This window comes from Gopherus flavomarginatus, chromosome 5 (genome assembly GCF_025201925.1).
Source record: "Gopherus flavomarginatus isolate rGopFla2 chromosome 5, rGopFla2.mat.asm, whole genome shotgun sequence".
Classification (NCBI taxonomy): Eukaryota; Metazoa; Chordata; order Testudines; family Testudinidae; genus Gopherus; species Gopherus flavomarginatus.
The window spans coordinates 95,757,103-95,772,373 of record NC_066621.1 but is presented as its reverse complement, the minus strand read 5'-3'; the positions used below and the strand labels follow the sequence as shown (position 1 = coordinate 95,772,373).

Genomic DNA, 15,271 nt, shown 5'->3' with positions numbered 1-15,271 from the left:
CACAATGTAAAATGCTTTGGCAACAAACCGCTCTGGTATTCATTTGGAAGGAGTGAGCAGAGCATGGAGGTGCTGCTTGTTGGCCCAGCACAAAGATTTTATACTTCTATTGATATGGGAGCATGGTTTGTGGAATAACCCAGCATAGCGAGGATGCCAGAGCCAAGATGCAAGCAGAAGTATTGCCATTAGGATTGTTAAAGAATCGTAGTTCAAAAAGCTTCAGTATTCACACATGAAAATAATGTGTCAGTAAAGAGAGCAGTGTATAATATCTGGAACTACAGCAGATTTTATCTCGCACCACATTTGGAGTGAGGAATGCCTGAACAATGACCCTTAGGCTATTAGAATAAACAAATATGAAAAAAGTAAACTAAGCATCTAGTAACATTTCATAGATTCCAAGGCCAGAAGGGACCATTGGTTATGTTATCAGCTGCCCATATCATGTCTCTCAGGAACTTATTGAATTTCAGGTTATTTAGTTAGTTAAAGCATAGACTTAAGATACCTTAAATTTTATTAGTGAAAATACAATTTAACAACACAGAAGTGTACATGATGCTGTTTACAAACTTAAATAAATGAAACTTGATACAAGTCCTTTTATCAGTTAGCATTCAAGTAACTTATTTTTATATGCACTTGATTTACTAGGGCCTCAACCAAATGCAATTTTAAATTTAGGTAATAGCTTAAAATGGAAATGTCAGTTCAAAATAGCCTTCCTAGAGTATTCGTAGCCATGGTTCCTCTTTAAAGACTCACACACTAATACCAAGTATGCACTTAGGCTGCAGTCCAGCACCACATTTAAGCACAGGAGGAGTCCCATTGACGTCAGTGGGGCTACTCAAATGCTAAACATTAAGCATATGCTTAGTGAGTTGCTGGACTGAGACACTAATGATTTTAAACTAGCTTTACTTTCTCTGCAGATTCACCAGTAGGTATAAAAATGTAACCTCTAACCGTAACCTACTTCAAGTTTTGTCACTTTATTTAAAAATTTGGTTAAATTGCTCTCAAAGAGCTACATGGAGTCTTAGTTTGCAACAAGTACTAGTTTACTAGTTTGCCATGCACTAACTGGCTGTGTGGACCTTGCTTCTGCATGCCAGAAGTTCAGTAGTATACTTTGAAATATGTGGTAGCAGACTCCCTATGGCAACTTTGCTGAGGAAGGCTAGGGCTGTGTACATTCACACCCTGGCTGGCTAAGACCTCTGTATGCATGCATTCAGTTTCCTGTTAAAAGTAATGCTGCACTGATCTATTGTAATACATTTTCCAACCCAGTGGACTTAACTTTTTGAAGCTGGGAATTGGCAGTGGGATGGATCACTTGATTACCTGTTCTGTTCATTCCCTCTGCGGCACCTGGCATTGGCCACTGTCAAGACGACAGGATACTGGGCTAGGTGGACCTTAGGTCTGACTCAGTATGGCCGTTCTTACATACTGTCTGTGTCATACAGAAGACATGACATACCAAAACTTGAGTAAGTTCTAGGTGTTAGCTTGCATTCATAGTTGACATTTATTTCTGTGAGGAGTCCCTTTCATCAGCAATGCCTTCCTTTCTCTTTTCTGCCTATCACAAATTATTCCCCACTTCAGAATGTCTTATTTTCTAGGGTGCACTCTACTCCCATCAACCTAACATATCATTGTTTAAACTGCACCAAGATTAGGAGCAATATGGTGTTTCAACTTGGGGGGCAGGGGGGGGGAAAAGATGTTTTTTTAAATCTAGTCTAGACAACCCCCTAGTTTTTATTTTTCTTTGACTTGTATGAAACTTAGTTTTTTCTCTTCCTTCCCTACCCACCTCTCATCTGTATAATGAAGTCCAGGATCCATAGCTGCTTGACATTCAGTTTTAGATGACCTGATGTTACACATTTTTGTTTACCTATATTCCAGCTGCAGGAGACTGTGGCATCCACCAGTTGATTATTATAAGTGTCTTACAGAGGTTGGCATTCTTGTCCAGGTTTCTCCTTCTGCTTTCACATTCTATAAAAAACTAGGTTAAGCTAACATTTAAGTACTACAGTATTTATGTATGAATCATTGCCTCGAATAAACAGCACATGGTGTTGTTTTACCTTTAAAATGTATCACAATTTATATTGCTTATGTTAGGACTGTGCCTTAACAGATTGAGCTGTCTGCACTGAAAGGTGAGTGAATTTAGCTAACTTTATTGTAGGTGATTCAAATCAATGGTACCTTATATTGTAAACAGACTGTCACTTTTCTTCTCTCTGGCTAGAGGGAAGTGGGATTCTTGGAGAGGATCCCCTCACAGGTAACAGGACATACCTAAGAGCATTTTTTGTTTATTAAATGAATAGGTATGAGCTGGCTGAGGCATTTCCTTTGCTCAGGACTAATAGGTATCAGTATCCCTTTGGACCAGACTTTGTCTCAGTGTAGTGTGTCCAAACTATTTCATCTGTGTAACTTGTACTGTGCCTTCTCTATGGTAAATAAATAACTGGTTTTGGCACTCTATTGTATGCAGGAAAACTTGTCGATTTTAGCTATTCAATCTATCTACGATGAGTCCATGCCTCGTCCTTGTAAAGAAATGGTACGAGGAGAGATTCTGCCAAGTGCTTGGATATTGGAACCTGATAGAGTAAATGGAAAAGACATCACCAGAGTCATTTACATGGCACAGGTGAGAGATTCCCTGCAAATGTTTTGATTCAGTTACATGTCCAGTTGAGTCTAAGCATTTTCTGATGTACAATACTCTCACTGCAGAAATGGCTTAGGGACAACTAACATTAGTCTCAATATACTAGCATGAGCACTTTGCCAGTCTTATGTTGACAGATTTTAAATCATACTAAATTCAGTGAGTTTGTTGGGAGCACAATGGTAGCCTGATTACAAGAGAGACTTAAGTTCCAGCCTATATTACATATTGGAACACTGTTTAAGCTAGTATGAAGACAACCTTGTTACAATCATGTCAGGGCACCTGATTCCATATGTAATGTAGATAGATCCCTTTATTGATATTACAGCATCTAAAGACTGGTTTACACAAGGTGTTATAGTGAACACATAAGATTTTTAGTGAGCAAAGTCTATACAGCACATACTTGCAATGTATTGAGCTCCAACAAGTGCCATCTGTCTAGGGTTAGAAAGGTAATGGTGTCTAATAAGTCCCAGAATCCAAGCTTATAGTTTCCACTCTCCTAACGATTGTGTCTCAGTTTCTCCAGTTGTAAAATGGATATAATACTTACCTAGATGTCAGAAGGCTAATTAACAGGTTTGAGAGCCTTCCATAAAGGTGACTTTATATGCAAACTATAATTTTTCATTTGTGTGGCTCTGCAACTGAAAGTAAACAATCACCACAGTAGTCTGTGTATTTTCTTGCAGCTATTATAAATAAAATGCCAAAATGTATAAAGAATGAGATTGAAAATAATACAGTTCCATTGTAATACACTGCCATTATGCAAGACCTCCATTGAGCGTATGATGTTCATTTCAGCCCCTATCTCAAGCAGAAAGGAATCAGAGCCAGGTGATGAAAGTGAGTACAGGAGAGATGACAAATTAGTCTTCACTCTTTGAGATAATAATACAAGAGCAAGGGGGAAGTCAATGAACCTGACAGCCAACAAATGTAAAAGTGAAACAGTAAAATGGAAAATTACTATCATAGTTGCATCTTCCATTCTTACAACATAGGACTAGTATTATGGTGCCAGCTACAAGGAAGCAAAGAATTGAAAAACTCAATCCCCTGTTGCCAAGTTGAGTGACCAGACTAGGGAGTATTTAAAAGAGAAAACAGGATCCCCCTCATTTCGATGAACTGTGATACAGAAGTTTGTGTTATGCTCTTAGCATCCAAACTAATTCTGTTTTTTCACCTGCATGTTAAAAATAAAAAGGAACAGGACTGTGTAGGAATGTTATACCCTGAGAGCTAAAATTTAATGACGCTTATATTTTTCCTCAAAGAACTTTTCATCCCCATTTTTCAATTGTCTGTTCTATTGTATAATGCTCTCCCTATATTTTAATGTAAAATCATTGTTTACAGTACTTTCAGTGACTAAGGGCTTTAGTTTGCCTACTTAATTTTCTGCAGTATAGTATACACTGAATTTGCATAATTTGTCAGAGCAGCTTGTTCTTATGAATTTGAGGCTGACTTAAAGTCACAAGCTATAAATCAAACCACAAATTACATTTGCTCAAATCATACCTATGCACTGCAGTTGACTGTCTCTCTTATACAACACCAGTATGAAGTAGGCAGACTTAATTTTAACTTCAGATTTCAATCATACTATTAAACACTATTGCCTTTTTCCTGACTCATCGTTATTTGTGGCCTGCTGGCACATTTTGTGACACAGGGACTTTACTGGGTACTCTTACACCATTTGGCCACTGGAAACCCACAGTGGGAAAAAACTGTCTTGGCTCAAGAGCACTGACAAAAACCCTTCTATTTTAATTTCTGCAGGTTGATCTTGGCGCCCCAGCTATCCCTGCACAGCTTCTGAGCTCCATTGTTAAGCGGCAGCCTCTGGTGATTGCTAGACTAGCACATTTTTTTGCTAGTTAACAATGTTAGTTAACAACAGAACCAGACACAGTTACAGTGGGTGACAGCTACTAAGTACCAAGGAATGGATGTGAAAGTCTTTATCTTCCAGACAAAGTAACATTTTGGCTTAGAAAACATGTCCCACTTCAGAACTGGAGATGAGACGCCACAGGCTAACCAGCCATGGACAAAGCTATTACTGAAACAAACAAATGGAAGATCAGGAGCTCCAGGAATCACTGTTCAAAGAGTAAACATTTCTGGGGTACTTGTCCTTACCAGAGGTAGGTCCCTAACTGCACTTGCTGTTCAGTAGTGGGAAAAAGTACTGCCTGTAGAAGTTCTGTCAGCAAAGGCAGAGAGCGGTCACCTTGCAAGCAATCAACCTCTATATGCAGAAATCTGCTTGGGTGCAAAAGGCAGGTTATAGCCATTTCAAAGTGCAGTCCTTCCAAGAAAAAAGAAGTGGTGTAAGAGTATATCATGGCCGGAGGCTTTTTACAAGCCCTTAATAGAGAAACAAATCTGTCGTACTGCACCTTGTAGCATCTGACAAGAATTATGCTTACAGATAGAAGCTTCGTAATAAACATTGTAGATAAAGTCAGCTTGCCCACCTGGAGGAGTCACTTCATCTTGGCAGGGTTAAAATGTTAACAGCATGACAAACTAATCATTCTACACCCCGCTTGAATGAAGAGCTAAATCCAGTATATCAAACCGTCACTATTGAGCAACAGTGGCAAAAAAAACATACCTCAGGAGATGCAATTTATTAGTGCGCTACTACACGATCATCATAATGCAGAATTAGGTACTTTGAAGTGGAGAAACCAAATTCACAGTTGTAAAGCAAGACTATTTATTATTTTTAAAATAGAACTGATGATTCAAGTTGTTTCTAGAATTAAAATCCTGCAAAGTTTAGCTTTGTCCTGATGGCTGTTCCATTCTTTTTCTCACCTGTACCAACTAGATTCTCTAGCCTGTGACATAGGCTCTGTACCTTAGCAACTGTCCCATTGTAGCCATTCTGTTCACAGTTCCCTTGTAGCATTACTTATGAGCTCATGGCTGGGAGAAAATCTCCAGCTGAGTTTCGTCTGAAACTCCTGCTTTAAAGCTTTATATACAGAAAACCCTCTTCCTATAAAATTCAGTCATGAAATTCTTTTAAAAATAATTAAGGGACTAGGTTTCATTGAGCTGTATTATTATTATTTTGGGTAAAGCTCTTCAACATTGCTATAGCAGAGAACCACTTAAGGCATTTTATTGCTTGTAAGGGGTAAAGGTCCCTGCTGTCCAAGGTAGAACTGCACTTTAAATGTGATGAATGGGTACCTATATAAAGCATCTAACTTAAACCACCAGCCTTAGGGGCCATGTTGGGGTGAAAAAAATCATGGCTGTTTTTCTTAATTTCAGCAAGTCCAGTGCACCTTTAGAATCGGAGGGCTAAAGTCTGCGCTTTCAGTTCAACTCTGCGATCCACCGACTTCACTGAGGGTGCACATGCCTAACAGGGCAGAATCCAGTCCTTAAGCTCAGTAAATTAGACACCCATTTGTGTCAAATGCTCCAGAAAGTTAAAGTAAAATATTCAGATCAAATTTTTGTTCTAGTCTGACAGGGATGAGTGATTGCTTAGCACCTACTCAACAACTGTTAAGTTTACTTCATTAATCACTCACCTGCCAGAGAAAACAAATTCCAGAAATAGCTTTCAGCAAGTGACAAGCCCCCACGCTGCACTCCCCAATGTTTAAAGGGATAACAACCTATTTCCTGCTTTCCACTTTAAAAAGCCATCATGTATTGATTTGTTACTTGGAGGTGGACTTTAAGTGCACGAAGCAAAATTCCTCCTCCTGGCTCTAAGTACCCCAGAACCCTTCAATTCAGACTTAGGGTATGGCTACACTCGCACTTCGGAGCGCTCCCGCAGCAGCGCTTTGAAGTGCGAGTGTGGTTGCGGCACCAGCGCTGGGAGAGAGCTCTCCCACCGCTACAGGTACTCCACCTCCCTGTGGGGATTAGATTACAGCACTGGGAGCTGCACTCCCAGCGGTGGGGCAGTGTTTACACTGGCGCTTTGCAGCGCTATAACTTGCCGCGCTCAGGGTGTGTGTTTTTTTCACACCCCTGAGCGAGAAAGTTACAGTGCTGTAAAGCACCAGTGTAGCCAAGGCCTTAGCAGTAGCTACAGCACATTGCAAATCGGGAAAGTGCCAATAAGCTATTTTAATGCAGCTAGACAGTGAAAGGTATGAAATCTTCATATAACCCATAAAATATTTGCTGTTTAAGTGAAAAGTTTGCTTGTTTTCCATTATTTTGGACATGGCACTCTGTTAATGAGAAAACCAGTATTTTCAGGAACAACATCTAGGATGACTCAAGGAGGTCAGTGACCGTGCCTATTGAAGGATAATGTCTTATTGTACAGTGCATCAGATGTTTATTTTTATAAATACATATGATTGTTTTTTCTATGTTTACAAATTAAGTTATTTATATATATGCGCTTATTTTGAAGTTTTTTATATGCTGATGAAGCTAATTTTTATTTTTACTGATATCTAATTAATAAGCTTTTTTTAAATACAATTGTCAATAGATACTAAATAGCCCTATTTATACAAATGTTTTCTTTTGCAAATAACATTTTATGATACTGTTAATGTGTGGGATTGGTTTGTTTAGAAGAAAAGTGGGACAAAAACTAGCTGATGTATTTATCAAGACTAGGCAAAAACTTCCTGTCAGTATTTTACTATCATAGCAGTAGATTTGAATGATGGTAAATCAAATCAGGCGTACTGTATCTCTTATCCCATCTCGCTCTCAGCAAGGATTGCTATTTTCATATCCATAATAAATGGTATTTTCTACATAGAGAAAATGCTCCAATTGACATTCATGGTCTTGACTCAACATGCTTTGTCTACTCAGCTCCTCACAAAATGTGAGAGTTTATGGTCATTAAAGTGATTTAGGAAATAACTAAAAGGCTTACTTGATGATAAAATTCTGTAGGGCTTCGATATAACATCCTCTAATGAGAAGTTACTTATTAACTTCTATAAATTATCTAATTCTCTATCAAAAATACAAACAGCACAAGACACTTGCAATTCCTTCAAAGCATTATTATAGCATTTTCCATACAAAGCAACGCCTAGCTGTTAATTTGGAGATACTGAAGTCAGGAGTATAGCACTGAGTCTTGTTCAGACTTTTCAAGATGCACTTTACAGTATCAACCCTAACAACTTCCTAGCTGACCTCCACCTGAGTAGCAGCTAATTTTCACATTTTTTGGATGGCCACTGTTTCCTACAGAAGGGGAGGGAAAGCTTCTAGCTAGTGGGATTTGGTAGGAATGAGTGCTCCCTCCCACCTCACATGACCCCTTTCCTCCCCCACACTAGTTCCTCACCTCTCACCATCAGCAGCAGCCACTAGAGTAGGCATAGAGCAGGGGTTTCAAAGTCATGGCCCAAAGAGGGGAGATACATTCAGACACTGTCCCTCTCCCCCAGCCACTGAGAGCTGCAGGGGGCAGAGATACCATCATTAGTTGCCAGGCAGTGTCATTTTTTTCCACAACGAATATAAACGAGTCAAAATACTCAACACAACTATCTGATGCAATCCTGAAGGTTTCAACTGCTCAGTCACTGGGACCAAACATCAACAAACTGACAACTGAAATGTTGCCAAGTGTCTGGCACACACTAAAAACTCTCTGGCAGGCGAAGAATTGTATAAAGTTATATGACAGTTTCATTATTTCTAAGAAATTTGAAATAAAAAAATACAATATGAATGTTTTCTTTTCTGAACACCATCTTCAGTGACATTATTGGCCTGCTGGGAGGATTTGAGGACTGGCATTGAGCCTAAGGTAAATGGAGTTTGAAACCCCTGGTACAGAGCCTCCAATGCCTGTGTAAGGAAAATTGGAGAGGGAGAGAACAGGACATTCCCATGCTTAGCTAGACTCAGAGGAGGCAGAAAGGGTTCCTCCCAAGAGAAGCATACACTCCTCCCCTCCCCCCACATGGCACCTCACTCCAGATGGATTCACTTGAGTAGAACACACTTATGAACTGACCAGTCAACCACACTTCATTGGGAACCAGAAGTACGCAATCAGGCTTTAGCAGAGACCGCTCCCCCTCCCCTCACCCCCAAAAAAAAAAATACGGTGCAGTACTGTTAAATGTAAGCTATTAAAAAAAAAACGCTTTCCCTTTAAAAAAGATTTGACAAGGTAAAGGAACTGTTTCTGTACTTGTTTCATTTCAATTAAGGTCCTTAAACTTACTATGTAGAAGAAAAACACTGCTTTTAAGTCACTGTTCCGTTGTAAACTTTTGAAAGAACATTTCAGAGTTACACACACCCTCCAGTCCCGGGGTGCTTGTAATTGAGGTTCTATTACAACACTGAAGACGAGGACCCTGCTTTCAACATAATGCTCAATGGGTGATTTATTTAATCTTAAACTACAGAAAAACTAGATGTACCCCACTAGGGAGCAGACTGAAAATTGAAAGTTTGTTACCTGATTATTTCTTTTCTAGGCCAGGCCAGTCAGAGGCCTGGTCTACACTACGTGTTTACACCGATTTTAGCAGCGTTAAACCAATTTAACGCTATACCCGTCCACACTACGAGTCCCTTTATATCGGTTTCTGTACTCCTCCCCAACGAGAGGAGTAGTGCTAAAATCGGTATTACCATATCGGATCAGAGTTAGTGTGGCAGCAAATCAATGGTATTGGCCTCCGGGCGGTATCCCACAGTGCACCACTGTGACCACTCTGGACAGCAATCTCAGCTCGGATGCAGTAGCCAGGTAAACAGGAAAAGCCCTACGAAATTTTGATTTTCATTTCCTGTTTGCCCAGCATGGAGCTCTGATCAGCACGGGTGGCAATGCAGTCCCAAATCCAAAAAGAGCTCCAGCATGGACCGTACGGGAGATACTGAATCTGATCGCTGTATGGGGAAACAAATCTGTTCTATCAGAGCTCCATTACAGAAGACGAAATGCCAAAGCGTTTGAAAAAAAAAAATCTACAGGCTACACAGTGCTCTGTGACAAGCGTAACGGGAAGCCAGAGATGCAAACAGACACTCATGGAGGGAGGGGGTACTGAGGACTCCAGCTATCCCACAGTCCACAGCAGTCTCTGAAAAGTATTTGCATTCTTGGCTGAGCTCCCAATGCCTGTAGGGTCAAACACATTGTCCAGCGTGGTTCAGGGAATAGCTCGTCAATTTACTCCCTCCCCCACCCACATGAAAAAAATCGTTTCTTGACTTTTTTTAATGTCACCCTATGTCTACTGAATGCTGCTGGTAGACGCGATTCTGCAGCAGTGAAAACCAGTATCTGCTCCTCTCCCCTTCCTGGTGGCAGATGCTACAATATGACTGATATCCGTTGTCACCATCAGCCCATGAGTGCTCCTGGCTTGCCTCAGGTGAGGTCAGCTGGGGGCGCCTGGGTGAAAATAGGAATGATTCCTGGTCATTCCCAGTAGATGAGCCAGAATGGCTGGTAAACATCCTCATCATAGCAACTGGGGGCTGAGCTCCCTCAGCCCCCTCCCTTTCCTGTGTAAAGAAAAGATTCTGTACTGCCTGGACTATCATAGCAGCGGGATGCTGGGCTTCTCTCCTCTGCACTGCTTAATGTCCTGCCTGGACTGTCATAGCACCAGGAGGCTGCCTCCCCCTCATTTTATCTCACTAACAAGTCACTGTTTCTTATTCCTGCATTCTTTATAACTTCATGACATAAATGGGGGGGGAACACAGCCACGGTAACCCAGGAAGGTTGGGGGAGGAGGGAAGCAACGGGTGGGGTTGTGGCAGGGGCACCTCCCATGAATGGCATGTAGCTCATCATTTCTGCGGGATCTGACACGGAGCAGCTGTATTCTCTGATACACTGCTTCTCTAGTACACCTGCCCCAAATTCTAGGCAGGACTGACTATTTTTAGAAACCATAAAAGAGGGATTGACTCGGAGAGTCATTCCCAGTTTTGCTTTTGCGCCCCCGACTAGGGCATCCACGATAGCAGCAGACAGCACAGAAGGACAGATAACCGTCATCTCATTGCCAAATTACCCTGGCAGCGGATGGTACAGAACAACTGGTAAGTATCTCTGCTATCATGCAAAAGCAAATGAATGCTGCTGTGTAGCGCTGGAGTATCACCTCTGTCCGCGGCATCCAGTACACATACGGTGAACGTAAAAAAAAAATGCTGAACGGGCTCCATGGTTGCCATGCTATGGCGTCTGCCAGGACAATCCAGGGAAAAAGGGCGCGAAATGATTGTCTGCCATTGCTTTCCCGGAGGAAGGAATGACTGACGACATTTACCCAGAACCACCCGCGACAATGATTTTTGCCCCATCAGCCACTGGGCTCTCAACCCAGAATTCTAAGGGGCAGGGGAGACTACGGGAACTATGGGATAGCTATGGAATAGCTACCCACAGTGCAACGCTCCGGAAATCGACGCTAGCCTCGGACCATGGATGCACACCGCCGAATTAATGTGCTTAGTGTGGCCGTGTGCACTCGACTTTATACAATCTGTTTTATAAAACCGGTTTATGTAAAATCGGAATTATCCCGTAGTGTAGACGTACCCAGAGAGAGAGTTAGGCTGTGCCTGTCTTCCTGCAAATACTGGATGCACTTCAACTTCTTCACAGGGCTTGGCCCTCCTAATAATAGCTTCTAAAACTGTATAGGAACACAGTCGTTACTACATACATTCCTGAAAAATATAAAGTATGATAGTGATGGACTACATGGACTCTTGGGAAGCCATGGAACAGATACCCAAAGAATGTACCTTGGGCAGGGAGGGTGAAATCAGTCCCAGAAAAGAAATAAGGACATTTTGCAGAGGCCATTGGAACATGAAGAATGATGGTGGGGAAGGGAAGATGCAGGGCAGGACAGGAGAGAAAATCTGCCCCATCCCTAAAGTAAATAGTAGTCATTGATGGTGGCAGTGGTGGTTGTTGGGATTCAAGGAGACCCTCACATAAAGGAGGGGGTAATGGGCACACAAAAGCCCTGAGAGTGAGGGAGTTGCAGTAAGTTCCTAAAATAGAAGGGGATAATGTGGTGGAACACAGGGTGCTTGTAGGGATGCAAAGAGTTCCTGGTATCTGGAATAAATTATCTACACAAGCTACAAGTGTAGTCTCTCTCTGTTTGCCAGAAGCTGAGAATGGGCAACAGGGGATGGACTGCTGGATGATTACCTGTTCTGTACATTCCCTCTGGGGCACCTGGCACTAGCCACTGTCAGAAAAGATACTGGGCTAGATGGACCCTTGGTCTGACTAGTAGGGCCATTCTTATGAGGTATCCGAAGATCATGTCCTGATTAGCATGGAGTCTAAGAACAGGTATAATTAAATTCCTAGACTCCTCACCCAGGCCGGTAGCATTGTCAGTGCCCTGTGGATTAACAGATAAAAGAATAGCATTTTGTACTGACAGGAGCAATTGCTGTAAGCAAACCAGAGAAACTGCCAATGACAGCCTCTGATGGGATTATGCAGATAAACCTCTTCCTGGTCCAACAGTAGAAAAGGTCTCCTGGAGAGATTACAGCGAGAGAAGCTAGAATGTCCATTGTATGGATCATCCTTGCTGACCACGCTTCTTGAAGTCTAGGATGGCCCAGTCTCCTCCTAACCCTTTTCTCACTAGGAAGTAAGTAGAGCAGTGCCCTGAATCTCTTTCCTGGAACAGGTTTTATTGCCATTAGCTCTAGCAGGTGTAAGATTTCCATCAGAATGGCTTAATGTTTTCTTATTCCTGGGGTTTGGAGAAAGGATGAAGGAAGCTGAGGAGCCTGGCACTCCAGAGAGCATCCATATTGCAATGACACTCATGTCCACCTGTCTAAAGTTGACTGGAACCATCTGCCTGGGAAATGAACCAAGCAGCTCCTGAAGTTTATCTCCATATGAATGCAGGCTCTGTTGCAGTTATACTGACTATAAGATGTCTTGTGGACTTACCCAGGAGGAGCCTAGAGAAAACAGATGAGAGGTGGAAAAGATGATGTTGCTTGTTATTGCCCCAGAAGAAACTTTAAAAAATCAAGAGGCTAAAGGGCAAGGAAGAAGGCCTGAACTACCACTCTGTTTCCACCATCAGCGGCAGATAATCTGATGCCATGGCACAGACAAACCCTGGAGGAGAGGCCTCCAGCCTTCGCAGGAAGAGAGGTGCAGCCCAACAGTTTTGGGCTGGGGAAAGTTCAGAATAAAAAACTGATTACAAGCAATGTGAACACCACAACTCACCAGCCAGCGCAGGGACAACATGTTGGCAAAGTCATTGTTACACCTGAGTTGGCTGAAAGAGACCCAACAACTTCACTATTGCAACAAAAGCCTTGCAGAGTGTTTACAGGATGAGTGCAGCTCCCCAGCCATGCTTCTTAGAGATGGGTATCCTTGAGTGCTTTGGTTTGCACGTTTAAAAAAAAAAAACAAAAACGAGTGACTCTGCACTTCTAGCTTTATATACTTACAGTTCAGAAACAAAACAGGGCTGCATTTAGGTAATCTGTTTATTATAGCAAATCTGGCAGCTTCACTGAGGTATCAACAGTGAAATGGTCCTGTTATACTAAGCCCTGAAGAGCGAGTGTGCTGTAGCATGAAACACACCTGTTCTTTCAGTTCATACTGTGGCAGCTGTTCCTGTCCACACACTTTGTTCACATGATAATGTTATTACTGAACATCAGCCTGAGCATGATGACAGCAAACAAAAAACACTGAAAAGGCAGATACCTCGTATCTGCAGTCTCCTTCAATCCAGCATCCAACGGTCTGAGTAGGTGACAAAACTACCCAAAAAAGTTGCAACACGCACAGTGTCCTCTTTGGTTTCCCTCATTTTCTCTGTGTCCAGTAGGCTTTAGTAGTAGCCAGCTTTATGTAGTTAGTCTGATTTTTAAAAACAATTTAACTGCTTGACATTTCATTTTCTACCCCAGGAATTCCTACCCATACCAGCGAGAGATAGGCTAATTAGCAATAGAAATGGCCATGCAAACAGCCTAGGATTTACCTTGTCTAGCTGTTTGCTTTTGAATAACCTGTATTTAGTGAGGAAAAGACACTCCATCAACCTGTTAGGCAAAAGAAAAAAAATCCTTCCTTATACAGGGAGGCAAATCCTATGCAAAACTCTCTGATGGGGACTGGATTTTAACAACATATTAGTCACTCAACACTTGGAACATTGCATTTAAGATACTGGCAGTTCCCCTTTTAAGGTGAATCCATGAGGATAGACATGCCATGAATAGGACTGCTTCCTTCCAACATCCTAGTGATGCTACCTCATGGGAGTTCAGTTACATTTTTCAATCTAACTACTCTAGTCTGAGCTTATGAGACACAAATATTTCTATGGAAGAACCCCAAACTCAAGGCAATACGGATTTTAAAGACAGTAACAGATACATGGCATTTATGCTCACACTACAAAAACAATGCCTCTTAAAATACTGTCAGCTCTCTCCAGTAAAAAAGATAACCAGATAATCTCCCCCTCAATTCTATAAAAAACATGAAATACAAGTGCTGCTTTTGTTAAGTGAGACACAAACATAAGCATGAATGTCCTTTAAAATAATATCTGATCCAATGCTCCAAAATATTGTTTTTGTGATTTTACTTTTAAAATGAGTCTTAAAAACTTTAAAAAACAAACCTTCAAGCTTGAGCTCATGGTGAAAAATAAATATCCGTTCATCAACTTGGGCTATAGTTTGACCTCTTCCCTCTCCTGGTAGCACAGTGTATTTCCTAAAAGACACTATAAAAACCACACTAAGTTAAGATAAAAGATAGCACCTTGGGAAACCACCAGAAATCCCTCCAGCAGTGTAGCAGGTTTTGTGCACGAGAACGGATTCCAAACGCTGTTCAGAGCCTCTTGCTGCAGGAGTACATGATGTGTTTCCACTACAAGTGTAGAGCATCAGCTGTGAACCACGGTCAGGTTAAGAGTTCCAAACTTAGAGAGCAACTTTTAGAAGCATTTCCATTTGCAGATGTAGGGATGTGTGTTCCTGTCACACTTAGTGACCCTCCTTCGAGGAAAAGTTCGATGCAGTTTTTACACAAGTGACCTTTCAATGCATTGCGATCCAAGCAAGGGGCTTACTGCATGGACTCAGCAGCATTATCAAATTTCACATGTCGAGTTCTCCTCAGTTCCTTAATCCATACAGAGATTGTCTGCACTAGCTTTGTGCTGCCACAGTACCTCTTGGTTGTCTCACCAATTCACAAGGCCTAGTCCTGGGTTCTGCAACATGATACTCGGATATAAATATTCTAGAAATAGTTTCCAATTCTTCCAAGAAATCCTGCAACAAACAATGCAAATCAGAGACCATCTTTTAAAAGTGTGAACAAAGGGATACAAAATTCTTTTGAATAATACAAAGTTGAGATTTCACAGGCAAAAATGGGGTCAAAGTTTTGTGTTGTGATGTTAATACAATGACACAGCTAGCGACCACAGCTGCCGAAGTAATAAGATACACAAATTTGCACGCCAAGCCTTCCCTTTGATCCCTGTGCCCATCTTAGTT

At 41.5% G+C, this 15,271-nt stretch overlaps 2 protein-coding genes across 20 annotated transcripts in view; one reads left to right on the top strand and one right to left on the bottom strand.

The window, feature by feature from the left end:
* The window catches only part of STARD9 (StAR related lipid transfer domain containing 9), a 321,608-nt gene that overhangs the window by 165,873 nt on the left and 140,464 nt on the right, over positions 1-15,271 (top strand). For 5 of the 9 annotated variants that reach the window (XM_050956627.1, XM_050956628.1, XM_050956631.1 and 2 more), the window contains 2 exons: positions 2,534-2,692; positions 4,514-6,651. In XM_050956627.1, the coding sequence (XP_050812584.1) occupies positions 2,534-2,692; positions 4,514-4,615 (261 nt within the window). In that variant the 3' untranslated portion in view covers positions 4,616-6,651. Of the gene's footprint in view, positions 1-2,151; positions 2,693-4,513; positions 6,652-15,271 lie in introns of those variants that run through there. The other 4 variants (XR_007774877.1, XR_007774876.1, XM_050956630.1 and 1 more) reach the window with 4 other exon arrangements.
* Positions 1-15,271, bottom strand: part of CDAN1 (codanin 1) — a 98,107-nt gene that overhangs the window by 40,842 nt on the left and 41,994 nt on the right. For 6 of the 11 annotated variants that reach the window (XM_050956642.1, XM_050956643.1, XM_050956646.1 and 3 more), the window contains one exon: positions 13,159-15,043. In XM_050956642.1, coding sequence (XP_050812599.1) covers positions 14,918-15,043 — 126 coding nt within the window. In that variant the 3' untranslated portion in view covers positions 13,159-14,917. Of the gene's footprint in view, positions 1-13,158; positions 15,044-15,271 lie in introns of those variants that run through there. The other 5 variants (XR_007774878.1, XR_007774881.1, XR_007774880.1 and 2 more) reach the window with 2 other exon arrangements.